Consider the following 24,846-nt stretch of genomic DNA (forward strand, 5'->3'; position numbering starts at 1 on the left):
TAAGCCTCAGCTTCCTGGTCTATAAAATAGGTTTAACATTAATTGGGCTATTGGGAGGGTTAACTGAGAAATTACATCGAGTCGTTGGCACAGCGCCTGGCTCACTGTAAACCCATCTGATCAGTAATAAGGCTCAGGATGATAGTAGAAGCAGCAACAAGAGTAACAACAGCAGTGAGTGGAAGAAAACGCAACTTCTGAGGGAAGGCAGAAAATGACCCGGATTCAGTTGTGCAGAAATACAGACTTTGATCAACTTTCCCAAGTCTATCAAGATACAAAGTTACTCTGTGGACAATTCTAGAACCAGGTAAACCTTATCCAGCACAGTGAGGAAAGAAACGTCTGGATTCCAGTGGCAGAGCCTCTATACTACTGACTTGCTGTCTTGATTTCCTCAACTACATGCTTGTTACAAGATAACTGTATTTGAAGGTACACTGTAACTGGCCTTACCACCACCGCTCTATTTGAACTAAACAATGGGTGAGAAGCCTAAGAGCCTTAGTACAGTTTCTAAGGTATGAGATTCAGAGAAGGGCTCCCTTGCTGGGGCCTCTGACTTTACTACAACAACAAGGACAGAGGACAGAGCCAACTTCTGGTTTCACCACTTCTTACTTAGTGATTTGGCAGAGGGGATGCTGGAGCCTGACTGCCTGGATTGGAACCCCAGTCCCAACTCCTATTAGCTATATAAACATGACCCAGTGTCTTAGCCCCTGTTTCTCAGTTTTCATCTGTACAATGGGAACACTAATAGTGTCTTCCTCTAGGGTTGTTTGAAGTTCATCTGGGTTCACTGGCTTGGAGCAGGCGCTGTGCTAACTAGCATCACTGACTCAATGGACATGAGTTTCAGCAAACTCCAGAAGACAGAGGAGGATGGAGGAGCCTGGCGGGGTCACAAAGAGTCGGATGTGACTTAGCAACTGAACAACAACAATAACAAGGCACTAAGCAACTGATTGTTCAGGAAAAACCATAAACAATTAGTCAGTGTCACAAATCCTCCATCCCTGGAAGCCTGAGCATGTGAGTGTGTGACTCCAGGCCCCATTTTCTTGTAACAACCACCTGCTCCCTTTTGTGACTCAGATCAGCCCCTGTCTCGTGGAGTTGCAAGTCACTGAAAAACAGGAAAGAGCCACATACTCTCTCTCACACGAATCACCCACCAGTTCGGTAAAATCCAGGATTTCAACAAAGAGGGAGGCCCCTTAAAGTGGCTTCTGACACGAGGAATTTTAGTCACATGATCAGTTGAGTGCTCATCATGAGAAAAGCCAGGCAGGGTTAAGAAAGGCCACACTGAAGATGCAAAGGAAGGCTGCCCAAAATAAACCTTTCTGGAAGGCATTCTTAGGCATAGGGAGAGCTCTGCCTAATGGCAGTGAAACCTGAGGTCATGAATGGCAGAAAACTGACTTTTCTTTGGAAGAAAGATGCTAAGATGTTTGACAGCCAATCAGAGTCAGCAGGTAATAAGGATGCCTCGTTTACAGGCATCTCCTGGCTCCCTCCTTCTTCGGCAGCACAAACAAAGGTATCATTGGATAAGGAGCTGCCCTTTACAGACAAATCGTATTGTAACTACAGATGCATAAAATTTGGGGAAATAGATGGAGGTGGCAGAGCAAAGGCCCATGGGAACCCGCAAGATACAACACAAACATTCACCAGCTCCCCGTTGTTGATTCAAGAAAACCTTTGCCATTTTACCGCTGAGCTCCTAACACATTTGAAACAATTCAGCTTGGACTCATTTGCAAGTCAGTGCTTTCTGAAATCCACCTCTCATGGTTAAGATGTTTTCAGCCTCAATTTTATGAAATTAATAGAATGCGGGAGACAGAACATTTTTTTGGCCAGTTTCCAAACTAAAAATAGTTGAAATGACTTGTATCTTTTTATTTTCAAAAAACCCAGTACAAGAAGATTAAAAAGATATTCACAGCCAACAACTGAGGTGCCAAGTTTCTGTCAACTGCTTGGTTCTAATTTGGAGAGTTAGATTTACATGTGATAGCTTGAAAAGTGTGTTTTTTCAGAAAGAGAAGTGATGTAAGGCCACAGCAGGCAACTTTTAATCAGGCATCTAATGATGATCCTCCCAGTTCCTAGATGTTACAGATGAGTCTCAAGATTTTCTAATTCTAACTGCAGAACATCCAGATGCTTGTTTTAATTCTCCTGTCATGTGGCCCCACGAGGGGAAACATGGGGCTCAATGACCATGACCCAGCCAGGCCTCCAGTTCAGGTCAACCTTGACCCAACCCACAGCACCAGGCCCTTTCCAGGGTCTAGGACAGAGAGAGCTGTACTGAAAAAAAACTACAACTATACTGGAAACAAACAAACAAAACAGGTATCAAGTGCAGCTTCCACGTCAGTGGTCCTTAGGCCTTGCTGCATTTTTAGAATCATCTGAGGATTTTAAAGAAAACTCCAATGTTTAGGTCCTACTCGAGACCAACTAAATCATAATTTCTGGCAGTGGGGCTGGACCCTGGCATGAAAAAAACAAAAGCTTCCCAGGTAAGTCTAATGTCAGTCAAGGTGAGCACTGCTGCTAGACTAAGGGGAGATGGCACAGAAATTGTAGGAATTTAACCTCCTCTCCCTTGCAAAGCCCTAGCCATGCGGCTACTGAAGCCCTCGCCCTGACGTGACAGTCTGCCTCTGTCTTCTGGATTCCAAGAGAGATCTGGGCAAACACACAGGCTGCAGCCCTCAAAGGCTTGTCTCCTAGGCTGAAACGCAGAGCAGAGTTTTCAAAATTATCTTTGCCATCATCCCAGAAAGCCATCAGCAAGGGCTGCCCCATCTTCTCCTCTGAGGCAATTACAGTGCTGAGCCTGGGAAGCCTTGGTCCTAGGAAACGTTAATAGCAAAGGACTAAGGAATGTTAAGGGCGGGCTCAGGCAGGAGAAGACTGGATAGCTTGGGGAAGGGGTTTGATTTCACAATCACAGACGCTGGGAAACCTCAAAATGGGGATTGGGATGGGTGGCCTTCGAGTCCCCTTAAAACAGCATTCCACCAGCGATTTTTAATACTCCTGTGTATGTTCAGTTGCACAGCGAGTCTGTGGTTCCATGGACTGTAGCCCGCCAGGCTCCTTTGTCCATGGAATTCTCTAGGCAAGAATACTGGAGTGGGTTGTCACTTCCTACTCCAAAGGGATCTTCCCGAACCAGGGATCAAACCCACTCTCTTGCATCTCCTGCATTGGCAGGCAGATTCTTTACCCCTAGCAACACCTCGGAAGCCCTTTCATCCTCCTGGGTTCTCTTAAAGTCATTTGTGTGTTGAACGTGTGTTGAAGGAGCAAGAAAGACTCCCCTTAGTCACCAAGCAAGAAAGAATCAAGTGTTCTCCATCTCGCTTTTGAAAACAAGACGATACGGACACGCTTGAATTTGTCACTGTGCTCCAGTTCTGCAGTGACGTGGCTGGCAGAGGCTCCCAGCCCCGGTGTCCACAAACAGCTGCACCCAGGGTCCCAGCAGGTGCACACACAGAGCCTGGCTCAAAAATCCAAGATGAGAACAATGGCACCGTTATGAGGCTGGGGGACGAGGCCCAATGCTAACCCGACATCTGATAAGGGAAAGAGCTAGAAGCTCAGCCACAGCTCCCCGGGGTCCGGCCCTTTGGTCCTGGGATCACAGCCACGGACACAGCCAGGTGGAGTACCCTGGCGAGAGCCGCTATCAATTATAGGACTCTGATCAACCAGACAGCAAGTGGAAGAAAAAAATAATAATCGCCCCTTCTCCCCCGAAAATGTATTCCTTTCCTTTCCATGTCTCTTCTCCTCCCGTGGGCTGCGCTGTACCGTCACCAAGTTTACATTTACATCCAAATATGCACACACACAAAAATTACCGATGCATCTCACTCCCCGGTGACTTTCTAACAGGTTGCTAGGTAACAGTGCACACAAGTCAGGTTTCAGGACCTCTAGTAAGCCACCATAAAATAGCTGCACGGGCCTTTTGCATAAACAGCGTGCATTTGTTATCTGTTTTCTTATGCCCGTTGATCAGTCGGTAAATACTGCGACTGCCAAACCCGTAAACAAGTCCCCGTTAATAGCCGACTGAGAAAACAGATCAGAGGAGAAGGCCTGGGCGCATGGCTTTCCACCCCAACCATCCGACTGGCTTTTCCTCTTGTGTTTCTCCTGTTTGCAAGCCTGGCTTGCAGCAGTCACAGGTCTTACCTCACACTCCCTGAGACTGCGTCCGTGGGGCACTCATAGCTAAGCCCACCAGAAGTCGTGTATTATCAAGCCTTCCTCCACCCTCTCTCACCTTCCTCAACATTTAAAAACTTTCTGGAGTCCTGGAGTAAAGAAGGCACCTTTTTCCTACGAGCTACTCACCCCTCCGGTTTCCCCCTTGTCTGCTAAGTAAGAAAATGTCCCATTTAGCCATCCTAGGTGAAAACGTCCACCACGGCATTCCTTCCCTTGAGGAAGCAGTAGAAGAGCCCAGAGAAGGAGCCGCTTTGGCTCTGACATGGGTGGGACATACTATCAAGAAAGAACCAGTGCTCTCCCAGAAGTGAAAATTGAAGGTTCTGCAAAAAGACGAAACCCAGAAGCCTACACTTTCCCCACATCTCCAAAGACGTTTCTATATAAGATGCAGAGTCTTCAGGAGCACATGTTCCCTAGGCTGGGACGGGAGGGAAGAATGCAGGGACCGATCACTGTTTGTTGCCGTGGTCCAGGCACCTGACTTCCTGCCGCTTGGCCATCGCGGTGTAGGGTGTGCTCACCAGTCGCGCTGGGTAGGGTGCCTCCCTGCGACACTCCATCTCAGTTCTTTCTGCGATGCCTCACTTCCATCCCCTGCCTTTCCTTATTTCTTCCAACCAGCCCTGAGCACTCCTGAGGGGCACAGACCTGGGGTGATGGGAACATTCCAGAAGACCTGACTGACGTGTCACTGAGCAAAGGGACTTCAGAGTGAAGCAGAACCTCTAATTCACCTGGCGGTGACATTTAGTGAAATTTGACTCACAGTCCATTTAAAGGAAGGTGGTCACCAATTATTCTCCATTTAAAAGGGTATTGTCAATCTCCAAAGAGCTGAAATGGCATTTGGAAATCATCGTGGGGCCTGCCGTCTTTACTGAGAGACAGAACCAATTCTCAGCCGACCTTTCCCCACCCTCTACAACGCTTTTAAAATTTTAAATCAGACTTTAAAAAAAATAATGAGGAGCCGCACAGGCCCACAATATGTTTTCTCATCACAAAAAAGTCAGGGAAAACAGTGCTCCTTTGCCATCATGACACTCCCTGTTCAGTTCCACAACTTAATCCAAGAAATTGGGGGGGGAGGAGGAGGAAAAAAAAACCTAAATGAAACATCATGTATAATTCGATGGTGAAAGTGGTATCAATTAGTAATACATTTTTATGACATACTACAACTTCTTTCTAAAAAGCATTGAGGCAGCTGCAAAAGAATATTGACAATTTGTTAAACTTCCACTTTACATGAGGTTCCTAGTGTAGTTATGTTCACAGAGACAGAAAGTACAGTAGTGATTACCAGGGCAGAGGGGAGGGAAGAATTCTTGGTTAATGGGTACAAGGCTTCAGTTTGGGAAGATGAAAAAGTTCTGAAGACAGATGGTAGTGATGGTTACAGAGCAATGTAAATGTACTTGATGCTAAGGAACTACATACCTGAAAATGGTTACAATGGCAAATTTCATATTTTTTTTTTACCACAATGAAAAACTTTCCATTAGAAAAAACAAAACCTAAAAATAATTTTATCATCTGCTCAAATTTTAAAACTCTAAAAATTTTCTAATAGTACGCTGCGTATATGTCCTTTAGAATCTTTTACATCAAGACAATCGTGAACTTGAGTATACGCAAAGCAAGATGTCCCGCACAAGCCCTTTTAAAGAACCCAGTCGAGAGACAAGTTAAATATGGTTTAAGGTCAGTGGAGAGACAAGTTAAATAGGGCTCAAGGTCACACAAAGAACTGTCACCAACCTGGCTCCCCTGTGACCTGTCCCCCACAGCAAGGACCCGTAACAGGGGAAAACCAGAAAGAAATCAACAATCTCTGTTGTTTTGAGACCCAAACCATAGCCATGCCTACTTCCACAGGACTGTTAAAAAAAAAATAGTCTCAAGGAGAAAATGTATGAGCGTGCAGACAATTGTCATTTAGAGGGACCTTGAGATCACCTGGTCCTACCAGCTCATTGTAAAGCTACGAATACTGGTAGATAGAGAGAAAATGAGAGAGAGAGAGAGAGAGAGAGGGGACACCCCTCTTCAAGTACCTGACAGCTTCATGAGAAAATCAGACGCCATCTTAACAGAGATGTCCTGGCTGAACAACGCGGACGCACTGTTGGCCGCGAACTCGGAGGGCTCTCTCAGCTTTGTGTGGTTGGCTGGCCTGTCAGTAGCATTCAGAGGAAAGGAGGTTGGCAGGCCGTTATCTTCCTTGGGCTCCTCCTTCACCAGCAAAGGTGAGACGCCAGCCCCACCCTGGCTAGTCCTCTCTGGAGTGCTGGACTTCATCATGGTCCCCACTAGCTCTGTCCCTCCTCCTTCCCTTTGCTGCCCCAGGCAGGCACTGTCACTGAGGTGGGGCGGCCCCTTGACCTCGGGGTCTGGGACCTCCTCCTTCACCTTGGCTTCTGTCCGCAGGAAGTGCTGATGGCAACGCATGTGGAGCTTCAGGCTGAAGTGGCGGGAGGACGTGAAGGGGCAGAGCTGGCACTGAAAGGTCTCTCCCCGGTCCTGGTGCTGATGGACCTGGCGGAGAAGCAACGAGAGTGAGCTGGCCGCCGCGCGCCGACACAGAACGCCCTGCGCTCCCTCCACCCTCTGCACTTCCGTGTCGCTTAGCTGCTCGGTCCCGTCTTCGCGATCCTGTGGACCGCAGCCCGCCAGGCTCCTCTGTCCATGGGATTCTCCACGCAAGGATACTGGAACAGGGCTGCCACCCCCTTCCTGGCCCACGGAGTCGTATCACCAGAGGAGCACTTCCTTGTGTGCCTCAGGTCATGAGGGTCATCCCTAAACACAGAGCGGGGTCCACACAGGTTGAGAGTCCGTTAGCAGATCCACTCAACCGGGGACTCTGTCTGCCCATGGAGGCTGTCTAGGGTAGAATCCTCCTCATGTTCTAGTCATCCCATCTCCGCTGATGTCTCCAAAGAAAACTTTATAAACCCAGCACAATTGGAACTCACATAATTACTAGTTGGGGGGGGTCAAAAGAGGTACCCTGTCAAGTAATTCCTCTCACAATATAATACGCTGCATGGACCCAGTTATTACCACCCGGAGAAGTAGTTATGCTTTGCAAACATAATCTCCACTTTCAAAAATGCTGCTCTAGGTAATTAAGACTGAGGAAAATAACGCCTCCAGGGCATTCCCGTTTCATAGAGAAATCGAGACCCTGGAGCACGTGGCGGGAGCGAAAGGACATATAAAGAAAGCAGAAGGGGAGGGACTTCCCTGGTGGTCAAGGGGCAAAGAATCCGCACTGCCACTGTAGGGGCATGTGTTCGATTTCTGGTCAGGGAACTGAGATCCCGCATGCTGTGCAATGTGGACAAAAATAATAAATAAAAGCAACTCTCTAAGCTTCTAAGACACCCTTCCTTTCTGTATTCCTCCAGCTATCTACAGGCAGCTTCTAAAAAAAAAAAAAAAAAAAGAAGGAGCAGAGGGGGAGAAAAACCAGAGGCTGATGCCCACCAAACCGTCTCAGCAAGATGAAACCAGAGGTGCCAGATACGGTTCTTTCTAGCAGGCTCTAGAAAGGCATGTCTACAGTGAAGGAATGCAGACTTGGAAACCCAGTTCCAGCCTTGCCTGCACAATACCTGTAAAAATGGGAAGAAACTTTTTCCTTTCCTTCCTGTCATGATCAAATTTAGGGCTTGAAAAAGTGAGGAAATCATTGCATTGGCCTGAGCCAGACTTGGAGCTGGCAGGTGCTAGCAAGCTTGTAACTTCCCCATTCAGCTCTGCCAGCGTACTTGAGCACTGACCTGCTCCACCCTGCTATTTCAGGACTGGCCCTCCCTCCAGCAGAAACTGCCAATGGTGTAGATCTGGGCCAAAAGATTTGGGGAGCTGTGTGACTTTTGGAAAAACGAGGGAATGGAATTCAAACCCCGAGTCAAACCAACCTCTCCACTTTGGCGATCTAGGCAGGATTTGAACCCAGGTCGAATGAAGGTTAAAGGTTCCTTAATCCACTGGGCCACCTGGCCCCTCTGCGTGGGCTTCCTTTCTAAGAGAGCAAGTTTTACTACAGCTGTTTATGCATTCTGAGTGCAATCCAAAAGCATTATTCACCAGCCAAAACATACTTTTAAATAATGTTCAGTGACCAACAAAAGCAAAGAAATTAAAAGTTAATGGTGAGATCCTGTCGCTACAGCACCCCACTGTGGCTTTTTGAAAAAAACAACAGAAGAGATTCTGGGTCCCCCAAAGCATGAATTTCTCCAAAGAAATAACCAGATACACTTAAATTCAGTTGCAGCAAAGCCTTGGTCATTAAAAGGTTTTCTGCCTGCCAGGTGGGGAGAGGCTGGAGGATGGCATGCACCCTTTGTTGCCGGCTGAGGACTGCCTCAGCTCTTTCACAACAAAAGGATTTCACTCTGGAGAGGATGGGTTCACTTGCTTTCTCCCTCACACAATCGGGACCATTCCCCACCCTCCCTTCTGCCCAGCTCTCCCCGCGCGGGAGCTGGCACCCTGTGGGGCCTCCGGTCACAGCCCCAGGGAATCCTGACAGGTGCCACCCACGGCTCGCCCCAGAGCCAGGTGGTAAAGGTCACTAGGCAGAAAGCTTCCGCTATCCCCGGGAGCAGGGTGGTGGGATAGATCCCGTTTCAGAAATGTCCTGACATCTATTGCCCTGGCAGAGGACAGGCGCTAATCCAAGAACAAAGCTCCGGAAGCAGCTTCTGGAAAAGAAAAAGGATGGGGTCCAGGTTCTAAAATCCAGCAGGGAGCCCTGGATTCAAGAGTCTGTGCCCAAGCCCCGTGCACAGCTCCTTTTCTACCCAAGCCTGGCTTGGCTATATTTAGTTGCGGGGAAATGAGTGAGTGTGGAGAAGAAAAACAGTGGATATGGTGCTGATGGTCACACTTGGCATTATATTTGGGCTAGACCTGCCCAGAGGGGCGCGAGTTCGCATTTGGCCTTGGAGGGAAGGCTTGTCCCTGCTCTCCTGACAATAAAAGCCCTTTCTGGGATCATCTGTACTCTCTTTAGCCTGACATCGCCTTCAAAATCGCTCTCGGTCGGCTACGGTCAAGAAACACTTGACTAAACGTGTCCTTCTTTCCAGGTCACATAGAGATGGGCTGCCTGCTGGCCGCCCTGCACAGAGAGTGCATGTCACCACCACAAGGAGTTTAAAGACCGCTGCGTCGGTGTGTTCATCTCCTGTGCAGCAGTCGGACAGTTTGGGGAACAACATCTCCTCCACTCACCCTGCTTAGGGGACCAGGCAGGCTGGGAGCGGGCAAGCCCAGCAGTCGCTGCCTTGCCTGGCACACCTGAGTCTGGAAAATGTCGGCGCCCCGACCCCTGCCTGCGTCGGGCCGCTTCTTCACCCGTGTTCCTGTTCTCCGCCCTCCTCACCTTCTCTTATGAATTCCGTATTGAATTCCTGTATGCTCACTCATCCAGGAAAGTTGTAAAAGACTTAATGGAAATCTAAGATAACCCTGAGGAAGCTGGAGGCATTTACAAGCTCCTTCCGAAGCAAGCCATAAAAACATTTGCATGATATATTAAGAAGAGGCAGCCTCTCAGAAAATGTACGGTGCCTAGAACCCAGTAAGTACTACAGTTGAACAAATCCCTTAGAATCCCATTGTTCCTTAAGTAAATCTATATAATAAATACAGAAGGCTACAGATTAGCATGGTAATAATGGTTATTTCTACATGATGGGATTAAGGGCCACTTTCAGATTCTTTTCATCGGTTTTTCTAAATTCTCTTTGTATCACAAAGAGAGAAAAGCAATAAAATTTAGTCATTCTTTTATGCCGTGTCATCGATTTATTTCTAAATGTCAATGTTAATATATATTCACATGGCTTTTGGATAGTAATTACTATAGTAGCCACATTTATTGAGGGCTTCTTCATGCTGGGCATCATATTAAGTGCTTTATATCTATTATTTCATTTAACCCTTATAACAACTCCATGAGATGTATCATACGATTACTATCTCTAAGAACGGAAACAGAGGCTTGGAGAGGTTAAATGATTTGCCCAAAGCTCCACAGCTACTGAGAGTCTAACTAAGGCTTTTTTGTTTTTGTTTTTCTGACCACGGGGTTTGAGATATTAACCTTTAGGCAATACTGCCTCTGCTTCTGAGGCAGGATTCATTCTAGGAAATCTGTTCCTACCATAGCCTCTGGGGAACAGAGCAAAGAATATCTATTCCTAAGGAAACCACTATGATATTTCTCTGTAGACCATGTTTTCAAAATCTAGCAAAATTAAAGTCTATCTCATCAAAATTAAATCATGAATTCTTTGATGAAAGCAAAAACCATGAGCCCGTAAGTGACGTGGAGAACAGAAAAGAAACTGTACACCGTCTGAGGAATTAAACTTGCATGAGCCCTTCTCATACATCTCTCCTCAAAAGCTCAACAGGTTAGGACACCATGCGTTTGAATAAAGTAGTCACTTCCCACAACTGCTTCATTGTACTGGTTATTGATTTGTTCTGAAAGCATTCTAGGACCCCACGACCTGCAGAGCCCTGCCTGCTCTCATCTGTGATGCTGTTGTGGCCGACCGTCTGTATCACCAAGGCACCCCACTCATCTCCCTGCAGTTTCAGGGTCACTAGTTCCTGCTACTGAAAACCCAGCCTTTATTTTTTTTTTTCCCCCATGGGTTTATAAATAGATTGTTTTAAGTGACCATGAGCTGAAACCAGGCTTACAAGGTGTCAGGCCAGATGCAAGTTTTCTGCTCACTGAAGCTTTAAATTTGTCAGGCCTGATTTCTAAACCCGAGTGTAAGGGCATAGTAATGGAAGCAAATTTTAGTTTTAAACGCACTTCTTTGAAAGTCTCCTTCCCCACTTATGCCGGTGTAAAATACAAGATTTTACTTTGGGAGAGGTGACAGAGGATGAAGAGGGTTCAAGTACAAAACCTGAGTCGGCTCATTAAAATTCTACCAACCAGAACCCCTGGTTAAATGGATTCTGATGATGAAGGGCCTGTTATACCCCCTAGAGACAAAGACAAAGGGTAGAAAACAAGTTATATTATGGTTGTTTTTTTTTTTAAACTTTCCAAGTTATTTCCTAATGTCAGTAGAGGTTCTGTCTGATCACACTCTTTTATTTCTACAGTTCTAAACAATGATTCCTGATCTATTTAGAAGTATGAGACTACAAGAATTTGAGAAAAGCAACTAGCTCATTATGTTACACTTTACATTACACATTACACTTCCTACGGCAGGATAGTAAACACTTTACAAATAATGCTGGCAGCCAGGCTACTGCAAATATCAGTAAAGATGATGGTTATTACTATTAAGGTATTCAACAACAGTTGCTAACATCAAACAACTACCACTGCACATTTCTGTGTTGAATACTTTGCCACTATTTCCTTAAATATTAATGATATCCCTTCCAGATGGACATAACTATTCCCATTTAACAGATGAGAAAATTGAGTCTAAAGACGCATTTGCTCACAGCCGGTTAGCCAGTAAGTTGCACAATAAGGTTTAAAGGCAGGTCTGTCAAAATCAAAAGTCCATGCTCTTTTGATCTCTTGCATCTCAGATACTGGATCTCTTTGCGTTTCAGACAAAATTAGCATTAACAGAGTCTGCTAAAAGGACTATCTAGCTGCCTAAGTTTTCCCCCAGCTCACTTAAGAGTGGCATGTAGTCTAGACAATTCCCTACATGCTCGCTACAGGCATAAGCCTCCAACTGTCCCTAATAGAACACTGAAAAAAATATCTTCCATGCTTGCTAACTGTGACCCTGGGAATTATGAAACTCAAACCCTGACACCTCAAAGGGACCCAGTCTTGTCAGGAATGGCCCCCAAGCCTGCCACAGCGTGGAAGTTAAAGCCCAGATGACTTTCAACTTCCTCACACTTCCTGTACGATGTCTCTGGGTGTGCCTCTGGGTTTGAAGCAACAGAAGAGGGCGCTCCGTCTAGGAAGAGGGGCAGGTCCAACAGCTCTTCCTGAACCTCTTTCCCTGCTTTTTACTCCTCCCCAAGTTTTCCTCCGAGTGCCTCCAAAAGCATCACCCTGCAAGGCCAGGTTGGGCTGCTGATCCCCAACAGGAAAGGATGGGTCTACACGACATTTATTATCTGGTTGCTGAAGCTGCTCTCTGCCTTTCAGTTCTGGGCTGTCCAATGGACATGAAGACGCTTATAACGAGATCCTTTTACCCGCATCGAACTCTACCTTAGACCCTGAGCTCAGACCCCGGCTGGTGCGAGGGCCCTGGCTGTGCCTGCCTCGCCTTCCCGTCCGCAGGGGGCTTACCTTCATGTGGGATTTGAGATTGTCCTTGCGAGCACACCGGAATGGACAGAGCGGACACTGATGACTTTTTAAACCTGTGTGAATCACCATGTGCCGCTTCCAGTAACTCTTCCTTTTTATAACCAGACCACAAATGGGACACTGGAAAGGCTTTCCGCTTTCCTCTTCAGAGGCTTGGGAGAAGGAGAAAGACAGGAAAATTAAGGAAAACAAAAAGGCACATTGCATCCAGCACTAATTCACATGCACTGCTCTATAAAGAAAACTAACAAGGAACTGGGGGTTGGGGAGGGTTTTTTGCTTGTCCTTTCATTTTTGTTGTTTTTGGTTTGGGGTTGGGTTTTTGTTTTTTTTTGTTTTGTTTTGTTTTGAGTTTTGGAGGTCTTTTTTGGTTTTCCTTTTTCGTTTGTTAGTTGTTTTTCTCATTCCAAGACTTTATCTGGGAGGAAGCTTTATTCCTGCTTTTCTTCAGGTAGAACGCTATGTTCATCTCATGACTTCCACCTGGGTTCCATTTTTTCAAAATCTGCTCATCCTGCCTTGGGAAAGTCCTGCTTTCAGAGGCCATCCCACCGCACTTCAGAAGGCATCCCACACCTCAGCCCAGAGAAACCCGACTTCAGGGCTTTGCTTTCCCGAAGGAAAGTGCCAGACTCGAGTTCATATCTGAATTACTGAACTTGGAAAATGGCAAGAAATAAAGACAAGTCAAAGGGACTGAGAATAACGCCACGCTGGAAACCAAAGAGCCATCATAAACCTCACACGCCAAACCCTAATGGAGACAAATTTCAGGCTGACTTGTGCTGTGATGGCTTGGGCAGACGCTACTGCCAATTTGGCCATTGGGGGCCTTAGGGTCAGACGCTGTCACTCTCTTATTTTTGACCCTCCACTGGCCACTAAGGTGTGCTGCCCTGCTCTGTGGAGCCTGGGGCCCACCGCCCACTTTGGGAAAAGCTACAATCAGGTGGCAGCAAATGCTTCCATTTTTCAGGAAAGCAAACAAACCAAGTACTTCCTGCAAGGAAAGCAGGGATCACTCCTCCACCAGCCCCAAAAGGGAGGGTGTCTGCTGTGACACTATGTTGCTACACTTCTGGTCTACCAATTTACACTGTACAGGGTCACACAAGCCTCTGCTATTTGGGGATAGAGGAAATAAAAACAGAATTAAGGACTCAGGCTTTCCCTTCATGAGGGATCAGAAACATATCCAAACTGGTTAAATACACTGTAATACACTCATGAAATAAAATGTAAGAAGCCCATTAAAAAAAATAAATTAGATCAATAGATGCTGATACAGAAACATGTCCAAGATAGCAGTTAGTAGATAAAGCAAGATTTAAAACTATAAGTCTAGAAGGATTATATTTTTATTCTCTAGAAAATAGGAACCAATTGCTGCTCAGACCACTAGGTTAAAGGTTGATAGGGGACTTTATAAAGGATGTAACAAGCTGACAACAGCTAGAAAACCATTACTCAATCTCAGCATCACTAAAAATGGATGCACATTGGGTGCCCTTTGATAATCCATGTATGAAATAGTCTTACAAAATATTTAATCAAGCTTCTAGATAACTAGTGAGTTTCCTGGAAATACAGGTGGTTTTAATAAAAAAAAAAAAAAAAAAGTTAAACACACCAAGAGGGATGGAATCAGCCAAATTCAGAATGTGGGACATTCTATAGAACAGATGACCCAGTTTCTTCAACAAGTAACTGGCATTTTAAAAAGGGAAGAGGTTACAGATGAAAAGACACTTAAGAGACAGATCAAGCAAATGCAAGGTGTGAAGCTTATTTCTGCTCCCGATTTGAATGAAACAATTATAAAAGGACACTTTTGAGATAATTAAGAAAATACTGATTATAGCCCGGGTGTTCCATAATATCATATAACAATTGTTGATCCTATTTCATGTAATACCAGTTATTGTGACTACGCATTTTTAAAGTCCTTGGTGGTGGTGGTGGTGGTGGTGGTGGAGGTTTAGTTGCTAAGTCGTGATCAACCTGGGACCCCATAGATTAAAGCCCACTAGGCTCTACTGTCCATGAGATTTCCCAGGCAAGAACACTGGAGTGGGTTGCCATTTCATTCTCCTCTGGGAGATCTTCCTGACCCAGGGATCAAACCAGCATCTCCTGCATAGGCAGGCGTAGGCAAGCAGACTCTTTACCAGGAAAGCTGCCAGGGCAGCCCTTAGAGTCCCTGCGTGCTGTGCTTACTCGCTGAGTCGTGTCTGCCTCTTTTCGACCATGGACTGTAGCCCACCAGGCTCCTCTGTCCATGGGGATTCTCCAGGCAAGACTACTCGAAAGGGTTGCCATGCCCTCCTCCAGGGGGTCTTCCCAACCCAGGGATCAAACCCAGGTCTCCCACAGTGCATGTGGATTCTTTATGCTCTGAGCCACCAAGGAAGCCCCTTAAAGTCCTTATGTATATGTATACTTGCAAGCAAATGAATATGAGGTCTGGGATTTGCTTTTAAATACTTGGGCAAAAAAGAAAAAAGAGAAATAGGAAGAATGCTATGAATAAATGAAACAAAAAATGATCTTTTTATTTGTATGAGAATTATCTAGAAATGTACATAGGAAACCATTAAGCAATTCATTTTAAAGGACTGTGGATTAAAAGGAAGGGATCATGGTGGGAAACTTGTTTTCATTGTATATTACTCTGTACTATTTGAATTTTTTTAAATATATACATTACTTTTATAGTTTTAAAAGGAAATATTCCCAAGTGTAAACTTTTAAATAATCTTATTATTTATTCATGGAGTCAACTGAATCTCCACATGCAAAGAACCACTTAAAATGGATGGAATCAGAAGAGTTCTGGAATAAAGCCAGGGCATTCCAAAGATGCTGTTTTTACATTGCTTATAGGTGTAAGCAATATTGGTTAGCGCAACAGAGGACCTTGAAAAAGAATTCTCCATCTGAAAACATATCCCCCAAGTCTGGAAATTCCCATCACAGAACTCCCTTTTCTGATTGGGGGACAGGGTGGAGACTGAGGATTTCCTTTTACTCTAGGAAAAGCACACTTTGTAGAGGCTTATCAACACGCTTTTTCTTAAACCACTCAAGCTCTCCTCCCATCTTACTGATCGCCTCTGCTGACCTGGACTCCTATCCCTGGTTCAGCCCCTCATTTTCTATCCTTCACCGTCATTCCCTCCACTCTGACAACTGGATCACAAAGACGGCATGTTGAATAACAGATTTGAGAGAGAAGACTGAATCAGGGGCTTCCCTGGTGGCTCAGTGGTAGGGAATCCACCTGCCAATGCAGGAGACACAGGTTCAATCCCTGATCCAGGAAGATCCCACGTGCCACAGAGCAACTAAGCCTGTGCGCCACAACTATTGATGCTGTGCTCTAGGGCCCCGGAGCTGCAACTACTGAGCCCACGAGCCTTAAGTACTGAAGCCAGCACGCCCGTGCTCTGCAACAAGAGAAGCCACTGCAATGAGAAGACTGCGCCCTGCAGCTGGAAAGGAGCCCCAGCTCTCCACAACTAGAGAAAAGCCCACATGCAATAAAAATGCAGCACGGCCAAAAGTAAGTAAGTTAATAAAACTATATATATGAAGACTGAATCAGGCCCCTAGGTGATATTACTGCCATAAGCCAAAGGGGGGAAAATTATGTCCATCTGGGGTTATCAAGAACATCAAAGTAATAAGAAAGAGATACACAAACAGGCTGCCACTAATCCCCATCTTCAGGAAGTACTTTCCACTGTCTAAACCCTAAACTGCCTTTCACACAATTGTCTGGGAGAGGAGGGAAAAGCTGAGATGTCATACCCTGACCTGAGATTTCACAGCACATCACAGGAAGGCAATCAAAAGGCATTTCCTCACAAAAAGAACACCTCTGGCTTTGCCTGGACAACTGGCTTGGCCTAATGACAGGCCTCCTATTTTTCCTGATAGCCTCCACCTCTGCCCTAATCAGCTGTTCCACATTGCATATGGATCAGACGACACTGCATTAAACCCTACATATTCATATTTCATCCACATTTATTTTATTTGGGAGCCATGCTTTCTTAGGTTTAATCAATATCAAAATATACATGCTGCTGCTGCTGCTGCTAAGTCACTTCAGTCGTGTCTGTCTCTGTGTGACCTCACAGATGGCAGCCCACTAGGCTCCTCTGTCTCTGGGATTCTCCAGGCAAGAATACTGGAGTGTGCCCTTGGACTGACTGGGGGGAAAAGTTCAAATAGTCATAATGAAGAGAAACTAACTGGAAGATAAGTAGTCCAATAGCTACACTACTGTAACTATTTGACAATTTTAACTGATCACTGCAGGAAAGGAAGACAGAAGCCAATGTAACTGGAAAACACTGATTGAGTTTAAAAATTGGAATTTCCCCTGGCAATATTTGCATTCTTATTTATTAAAAATTTATATTTTGGTAAGATGCTTTCCATACATATACGATGTTGTTAACTAGTTTTGAGAAAGACAGAAGTAAGGATGGACTCTATTTTGTATGCCAAAATATTTTCAAGGACTGACAGCTGTAAATTTCTCTCAGATTTAGAGTCTAAAGAAATATGACCACTTCCTCAGAATGAACCACAACATGTTTTCAAGGTAACAGGGTCGAAATGTTCATCATTTTACCGAGTTTACAACTTGATGAACAACTTCCCCCCAATAAACCACTAGTTAGTTATCACTGCAAAGAAAACTAAATTCCACCAAGAGCTACTAGAGCTGGTGCTGTGGATAGCTGCTGATTTGCTCCCTTGGAGAAAACGTGTTCTCTTTAGAAGCAATAATATTATTGGAATAAAACATAATAAACATGTATAAAATGCCTGTCATGGAGGCTCTCGGTAGTAGCTATTGTAATGATAGTAGCGACTGTGAACTCTTCCCTCCAAAGCAGAAAACTTACCGTCAAAGCAGGGATGAATCTAAACAACTGACATCACACAATAAACACGTAGCCCAGGGCCTAACCCAACAGGACAGATTACTCCTGGGGCCAAGAGGAAATAAAATTCAGTAGGAATCCACAGTGCTGTTCACGTAGGTCCAGCTCGGCCTATGTCAAGCTCAGCTCAGCAGGGAAAAGAGGAAGATGGAAAGGATGGAAGGGGAGAAGAAGAGCAGGGTGGAGGCAGGAATGGGCTGGGGCAGAGCTGGAAGTCCTTACCGACATGTCTCAGGCACCCAAAACAGGGCCAGGGACCAAGTACAATTCAGTAATTTGTGTTGGACCATAATGAAATTCAGTAGAAAGGGCTGGGTCAAGATAGTATCCCCAAAAATGAAACAAGGACTGGAAATAGAAAAAAAAAAGGTACAGGAATCTGCCAGTAAGTCCCAACAAAAGTAGTATTAACTCAAGAGCACATGCTTTTCACACATTATGCCAACACACATCTTGAAAGAATGAGTAGGTAAACCACGATGATCACACAGAGATGTTCACAGACTCATAGCTCACTTGTTTCCAAAATGAACTCCCAAGCAGCTTATAATCAAAATGCATGCAGTGTGACTACCTCATTTATAAAGTACAATCAGGTATGTCCATCTATTTACAATGGACAGCATCTGTCCAAGGCAGAGAGATCATGCAGGAAGTTTGAGAGTGAATTTTAAGAAGCAACATATATAACCCAAAACTTGGGGAAAAAAAAAAGTTTTGTTTTGAGTGGATAGACAAATAAAGTGAAAGAAAGTAAAAGTAAGGAATTTTAAAGCAGGGAAGAACCTTGAAGATAAATCTTAACTTGCTCAGTGTGCAGTGGAGGCAACTGAATTGGGATGGATGCTTACGATGGTCCCTCTGCTCAGGAGTGGCAGAGAGTAGTGATAACAGATAGTCTCTTCACTTCCGGTTGGTGCTCTGCCCTACTGCCTATATATAAAAATGTCACTGGGCTAAAAAAAAAAAATGGAGGGTTTTAACTGAATCACTGTAGTTCAATGCAGGTATTTTTTAAACAAATGTTAATTGTTTTATAGGTTTTGAAATCAAACCTTGCCTTGCTACATCCTAAGTGGCAATCTGTAGAAAATCAAGATAATTTGCAAGTGCGTAGTTTCTGCAAACAGACCTCTCCATACACACCGAAGGAGTTTAAGATGACAGGTGGCCCTGGGTGTCTGTAATCCATGCACCATCCATCTCGACTCTGGTCCACTAACCTACTACTGCATATCTGCGTAGGATAAGACACCCTCCTTCGTAACAACATACAGGGATTTGATATCTTTCCATGGAATTTATTGGGCAAGTCTTTCAAATCCTATTTCAGGGAAACACAAAACTCTGTTGGTCATGGATGTCACTGGGTTCTTCTGTTGTTACTGACATTGAGATATTGAGATAATTGATGCATATTCTAATAACTGGTAAATATTCAGTAAAACTTACAGAAAAGCTTGATATCTAGAGACAATCTAAGTTTAAGTCCCTAGGGAGATATTATGGAGATGAGCGACAGAGAGTTCTGAGTCTTGATTAAAAAGCGGATTCCTTTTCTAAGAAAGCCCCTGTATGCGATCATCCCCAGATTACGGCTCTAATAATGATGGACCTGAGGGGAGTATCAGAAGAGGTGACCTGTCTTTCTAGACTTTCTCTGCTTTTGCAATAATGTTAATAATATCTCATAAATAGGAATGAAAACAGCAGCCAGAAAACCCTATCTATTGACCCAGGAAATAATCTTAGCTCCCAACTGTATGAGACCAGCTTGCTTCTAAGCATATTTAAATTTTGTTCAGGAAAATAAGATTTTTGGAAGACATTCTCTGGGAAAGGCTCCTCGTGATTTCTTTTAACCAGGAGCCTGGCATCCTGGGAATCTTGGTAGCCTTCTACAAGAAACTTTGTCTTTAAAATAAAAACTATTTATTTTGTTCTGAGCTGCAGCAGAACAGTAGCTTCAAAGAGAATTGAGTCAATGTGTGACATTTATCTTTAGAGCAAACGGACATAATCTTCTCTCTTCCATGTCCCCTTTCAGAAGAGCAGTGTCGAATGTGCCGGGGCGCAGGGTCACATGAAAGAAACCTCCTACTCCAGCATCACCTCTCTTTGCAGGGGGAAAGGCTATCGAGTGATGGGCTCTTTAAGGAATTAAATACACTATGACCTGGCAACAACTGAATCCTGTTCAAAAAAGAAGAATAAGGCCAGACCTAAAAGACACTTTTTTTTTTTTCATGGTTTGGACTTCCCTTGACCTAAAGAAGGTCAAAGAAACGCTAGTGTCTAAATGACTCAACACAAGGCTGGCTTTTCTAGCACATCTCGCTTTGTAACTCCAGAATCAACTTTATATGCCCTTTGTGCAACATTTTGAGAAACAGCTTCGAAATGTAAGCCCTGCTTAGAATCAGGATGGTGTGTATTTTTGTGGACTTTTTCTTGGGGGAGTGGTTATTACTTGTTTCTTTAAGTCAGTGGGCAACAGAAACCCTTTTCCTGTGAGAAGTCAGTCCACCCACCTATTGTGAATTAAACTTAAGATTTCTTCCAAACATAAAAATGAAAGTGGTCATGAGAACTGTTTAGAAGCATGGGCGACAGCTCTCACTGCATCCCCGTAATACTTCTTAGGTAAAATCGAGTCACACCCCAATCCAGCCCGCAGGTGGCTCTGAAACCAACAGTGCCCAGTGGAGAAGGGGAGAGGGGGGAAGGTGGGGAACGGATGGAAAGACCCACCTTCCCTCCCACTCCTCAGATTCAAAAACTGGTGAGGGACCTAAGTAACACCAGCCAAATCATCTCTCCATGGTACAAAGATAAACCACAAAATCAGATATTCTATCCACTTCTTAATCCATAACCCAGTTAGGATCCTGGGAAGTGATAATATTCACTTTAAGTGACAAGTGCGCAGAGGCACCGCCTCTCCTGTTTCCAGCGCATGCAATAAGCGACAGAGCCTGTCCAGCAACCCAAACATCCACCAACAGATGTATGGATAACCAAAGTGTGGTATATACAGATACAGCCATTAAAAAGAATGAAATCATGCCATTTGTAGCGACACGGCATTGCCATATTACCTAGCGATTATCATACTAAGTGAAGTAAGTCAGACAGAGAAAGACAAGTAACACGTGATGCCATTTCCATGCGAAATCTAAAAAAATGATACAATCAACTGATTTACAAAGCAGACACAAATTCACAGCCAGAGAGAACAAACCTATTAACAAAGAGGAAAGGCAGGGAGGGATTAATTAGGAGTACAGGATTTACAGATAAACAACACTGTATATAAAAGAAACACCAAGGGTTTACTGTGTCGCATCTTGTAAGAACCTATAATGGAAAAGAATATGAAGCTATACAACGGAAAATAACACAGTACTGTAAATCAACTATAGTTTAATAAGCAGACTGTAGTTAAATTTAAAAAAAAAATTTTTTTTTTTAGTTTAAAAGAAACAGAACTTGAACTTAGGATGCGCCCACATGGATACACGGGATCATTTTAAGAGCCACCTGCTTTTCTTTGCAGCCATCTTTTCTCTTGTCTGAGTTCTGCAAAATGAATGTTTCTTTTTAAATACAATTACTCTGTCAGCGGAGCTACTTCTTGGAGTGTGAACAGAGGCACATGGGGGTCCCTGTCAATCAGCAAAAGAGGTGGCAGGGTCCCATTTCAAGTTCTTTTCCCTCCCCTTTCAACTGGAACATGGTCATTGATTCAAATAGTAAGTGTTTCAGCAACAGAATAAATTCAGTAAAGAGAAAAGAAAAATCGATATCTTATAGACCTCCATATTCAATCCTGCTGAGAAGCCCGGTGGGCGTGGTTTGTGCTGAGCAGTGCGCTGTGCTTAGTTGCTCAGTCGTGTCTGACTCTTTGCGACCCCATGGACCGTAGCCCCCCAGGCTCCTCTGTCCATGGGGATTCTCCAGGCAAGAATACTGGAGTGAGGTGCCATGCCCTCCTATGGGGGATCTTCCCAACCCAGGGATAGAACCAGGGTCTCCTGCATTGCAGGTGGATTCCCTATCATCTGAGTCACCAGGGAAGCCCGTGGACATTTAAACCAAAACGGGAACCCATCTTGTCCCTGGGTTGTAGATCCTATAACAAAACAGGCAAAAATAGTCTAGCCCACCCTGGAAGCTTGAGACCTCCCCTCCTCACATGCATCTAGTTACCTGAATGAAAAGCTCATACTTCATAACTTGCTGGTTATACCCAAGACTCTTTAAAATAACAAAGCCATTTAGTCTGCCTTCAGGAGACAGTCTTACCAGGTCCTTCTTTCCAAGCCACCAGCAAGCTGAAGTTTATTACTATTTTGTATAAGCTTTTCCAAATAACTAATGTCCAGGTGAATTTATAAGAGAAACACCATTTAATTCAGCTATTTAAGAACCATATGAAGAATACACATAAAGTAACATTTTACATAGATGGCCATACCTCTCTTTCTGCTGCTCCCCATAATGAAATTTTTATAAACCAGGAATGATTAATTCCCTTATAAAAATTACTCTGGTCCCTCTGTTTATCTCCTTGTTCCCTAATTTTAGCCATTTCTCTCTTTACCTCACCAGATGGCAGGTGAGAATTGAGAAGAGAAACTCAGCATTGATAAAATTTTTAGGATTTTATTGACACTTCATAAACCTTGGAGTGAGCGGCCTGGATCACTTGAAGAGTCATAAAAGTTCCTATATCCATTTTCCCAGTTCTATTCTGCTGTTTACACAAGTTTTGAAGCAATTATAATGAGTACATAGAGCTTATTCAGCAAGTTAAATGGAAATTTGTCATAAACGCATCAAACTGATGTTAGCGGTGATTGTTCAGTCAATGATTTGCCATTCTGAGCCCCTCTCATCAATGTGGCTGCAAACAGTCAAAAGCTGGCCAGACACACACAGTGGCAATACTTCTATTGATGATGATACACACGGCCCACTTCCTGTCCAGGTCTGGCAGGATATCCTCCAGAGACATCTGAAACGCCATACATCCATCTCCAGGACCTTGTTTTTCACCACGGGCATGATTTAAAAACAAACCAGTACAAGAAATGATGTTTCCACTGCGAGGACCCAAGTGACTAAGTTTTTCCCTCAGATGAATAACTGTGAACCTCAAGGCTCTAGAAGATTGCAACTTCTCCTTTGAAAAGACCGTCCCCATAAGAAAAACCCATGATTCACATTTCCCACATGCACATTCCTTCAGAATCTGATTGGACTGGAATAAAATAAAGAATTTGCAGGAAATGCTTTGATTACGTCTGAATGACAATATTCTTTAGAGTTCTTATACAATAAGAAATTATATAAGAACAGAGTATGGAAAGGCTTATGTCCCACCAAAATATTAATAAAAATGCTAATGGAGGCTCTACAAAAGGCATGACATGAATTGCGAGATTGGGATTGACATATGTCACTATTGATATAAATAGATAACTAATTAGGACCTACTGCATGGCAAAGCACATTGCTCTGTGTATGACCTAAATGGGAAGAAAATCCAAAAAAAGGGGATATATGTATACGTATAGATGATTCACTTTGCTGTACAGCAGAAAGTAATACACCACTGTAAAGCAACTATACTCCAATAAAAAAAATTATTTTAAAAAGTATATAGTGTGATAAATTAGGGCAGAATAGTTACTGATGACACAAAAGTCCATTTGTGATGGTAGCTGTAGGACAGTAAACTCTCTCTTGTCAACTATTTCAAAAGCAGTGAGGTTTTTTTTTCCCCCCTGTGCAGTGATGCCATGCACTCCCTGACAAAGATACTTTGATCTTCCTCCATTAAATATATCTTGTGTGGACCTAGCCTGAACTCGGTAAGAGAAAAAAAAAAAAATCGTTTCTATGAAAGGGAAGGAGTACTGTATGTGTCTAAGATTATTCATTACCTTTCAAAAATAAAGCTATTGGTGAAGTCTTTGTGTCATCCATACATGAAAGACCCACCCCGAGGCTGCTTACTTATTTTGTCGTTGCTTCTGCTTTTTTATTCCTGCCTCAGATCCGATGGGGAACCCACGCGAAGGAAGAAGGCAATGAATTAGACACTGCAATTGACAGGCAGAAAAAAAAAAAAAAGACTTAGAGGCTGATGGAAATGAAAGCATCCATACCTGAGTTGGAGGGCTTAGACACTCTTCCCTTGGGAACTGGCAGCAACAATAATTCCAAGGACTGTGGTGGTGGCGGCGGCGGCGGTGGCGGTGGCGGAGGAGGAGGCGGGGTTACTTTCTCTTGCTTCTTCTCCGAAGGCGGTGGCGGTAGAGGGTCCTCAGGCACCAGTGACGATTTCTCAGCCAGAAGGGTCCCGGCAGCCCTCGCTGCGACCTCTTTCAGAAGGGCTGCCGAGGAGGTCATGGAAGCCAGGGAAAGGAAAGAGCTGGCCGGGGGCGGGTGTTCCTGGCCAGGAGTCAAGCTTCTCTCGCTGACTTTCTTGGATAAAGCTGCCAAGGTGGAGCTGGCAGACTGGGAGCTGAAAGGGGAGGAAAAGGACTCAAATCGCACGGTCTCCTCCGTCCTGGTCAGCGATTTGTCCTGCAGGACGGCATTGGCTGCAGCTTTCAGTTTGAGGATGGCGGAATCCGGGGACAAGCCGCAGGTGGTGGTTGAGTTTGGCAACCACTTACCTTGATTCCATAGGAAACGGTTACTTGGAGGGTACTGGTCATTCTGTTCCTGCTTCTCGGCCAGCTTCCTGGCCAGCACGCTGAGCTGCTGGGCGTGGTGGGACGGCGGGGAAAAGGAGGAGAGATTCGAGCCCGCGTTGACCGGGGATTCCACCCTGCCGTTGGCCGTGGCCGCGGCATCCAGTTTGAGGGAGCCGGCTTCCAGCAGCCGCCTCAAGTTGCTGCTCAGGGGCTTGGTGGAGCCTGGGTGGTCCTCCTCGCACAGAGAAGACACGCCGGGGGAGAGGTGATCCGGACACTGCAGTGGGTCTCGTAGGACCTCCCCGTCGAGTGCCACTAGCTCCAGCGTGTGGCTGCTGGGGGTCGCGCTTCCCAAGGAGGTGTCGGGGGACGTGGACTGCTCTTGGATCCGGTCCTCCAGGCACAGCTTATAGTTCTCCTGGACTTCTCCATAGGAGGCTTCCGACGGCGTCTCCGAAGAGTTCCCATACCAGTGTTCTCCTTCACTGAGTTCTCCCTCCGCCTCGTCCTGCCTACTAACATCTGGGGGAATTAAGAAGATCAGGTTTACTCCCCAAGCAAGCAACAAGCA

At 44.8% G+C, this 24,846-nt stretch overlaps 1 protein-coding gene across 3 annotated transcripts in view; it reads right to left on the reverse strand.

Annotated features, from left to right (window-relative positions):
• ZNF827 (zinc finger protein 827) overlaps positions 1-24,846 on the reverse strand; it is a 191,814-nt gene that overhangs the window by 127,904 nt on the left and 39,064 nt on the right. For 2 of the 3 annotated variants that reach the window (XM_018061580.1, XM_018061582.1), the window contains exons 2-4: positions 23,742-24,797; positions 12,590-12,762; positions 6,327-6,807 (exon numbers count right to left, since the gene is read on the reverse strand). In XM_018061580.1, the coding sequence (XP_017917069.1) occupies positions 6,327-6,807; positions 12,590-12,762; positions 23,742-24,797 (1,710 nt within the window). Of the gene's footprint in view, positions 1-6,326; positions 6,808-12,589; positions 12,763-23,741; positions 24,798-24,846 lie in introns of those variants that run through there. The other variant, XM_018061581.1, reaches the window with a different exon arrangement.

Source organism: Capra hircus, chromosome 17 (genome assembly GCF_001704415.2).
Source record: "Capra hircus breed San Clemente chromosome 17, ASM170441v1, whole genome shotgun sequence".
NCBI classification, from domain to species: Eukaryota; Metazoa; Chordata; class Mammalia; order Artiodactyla; family Bovidae; genus Capra; species Capra hircus.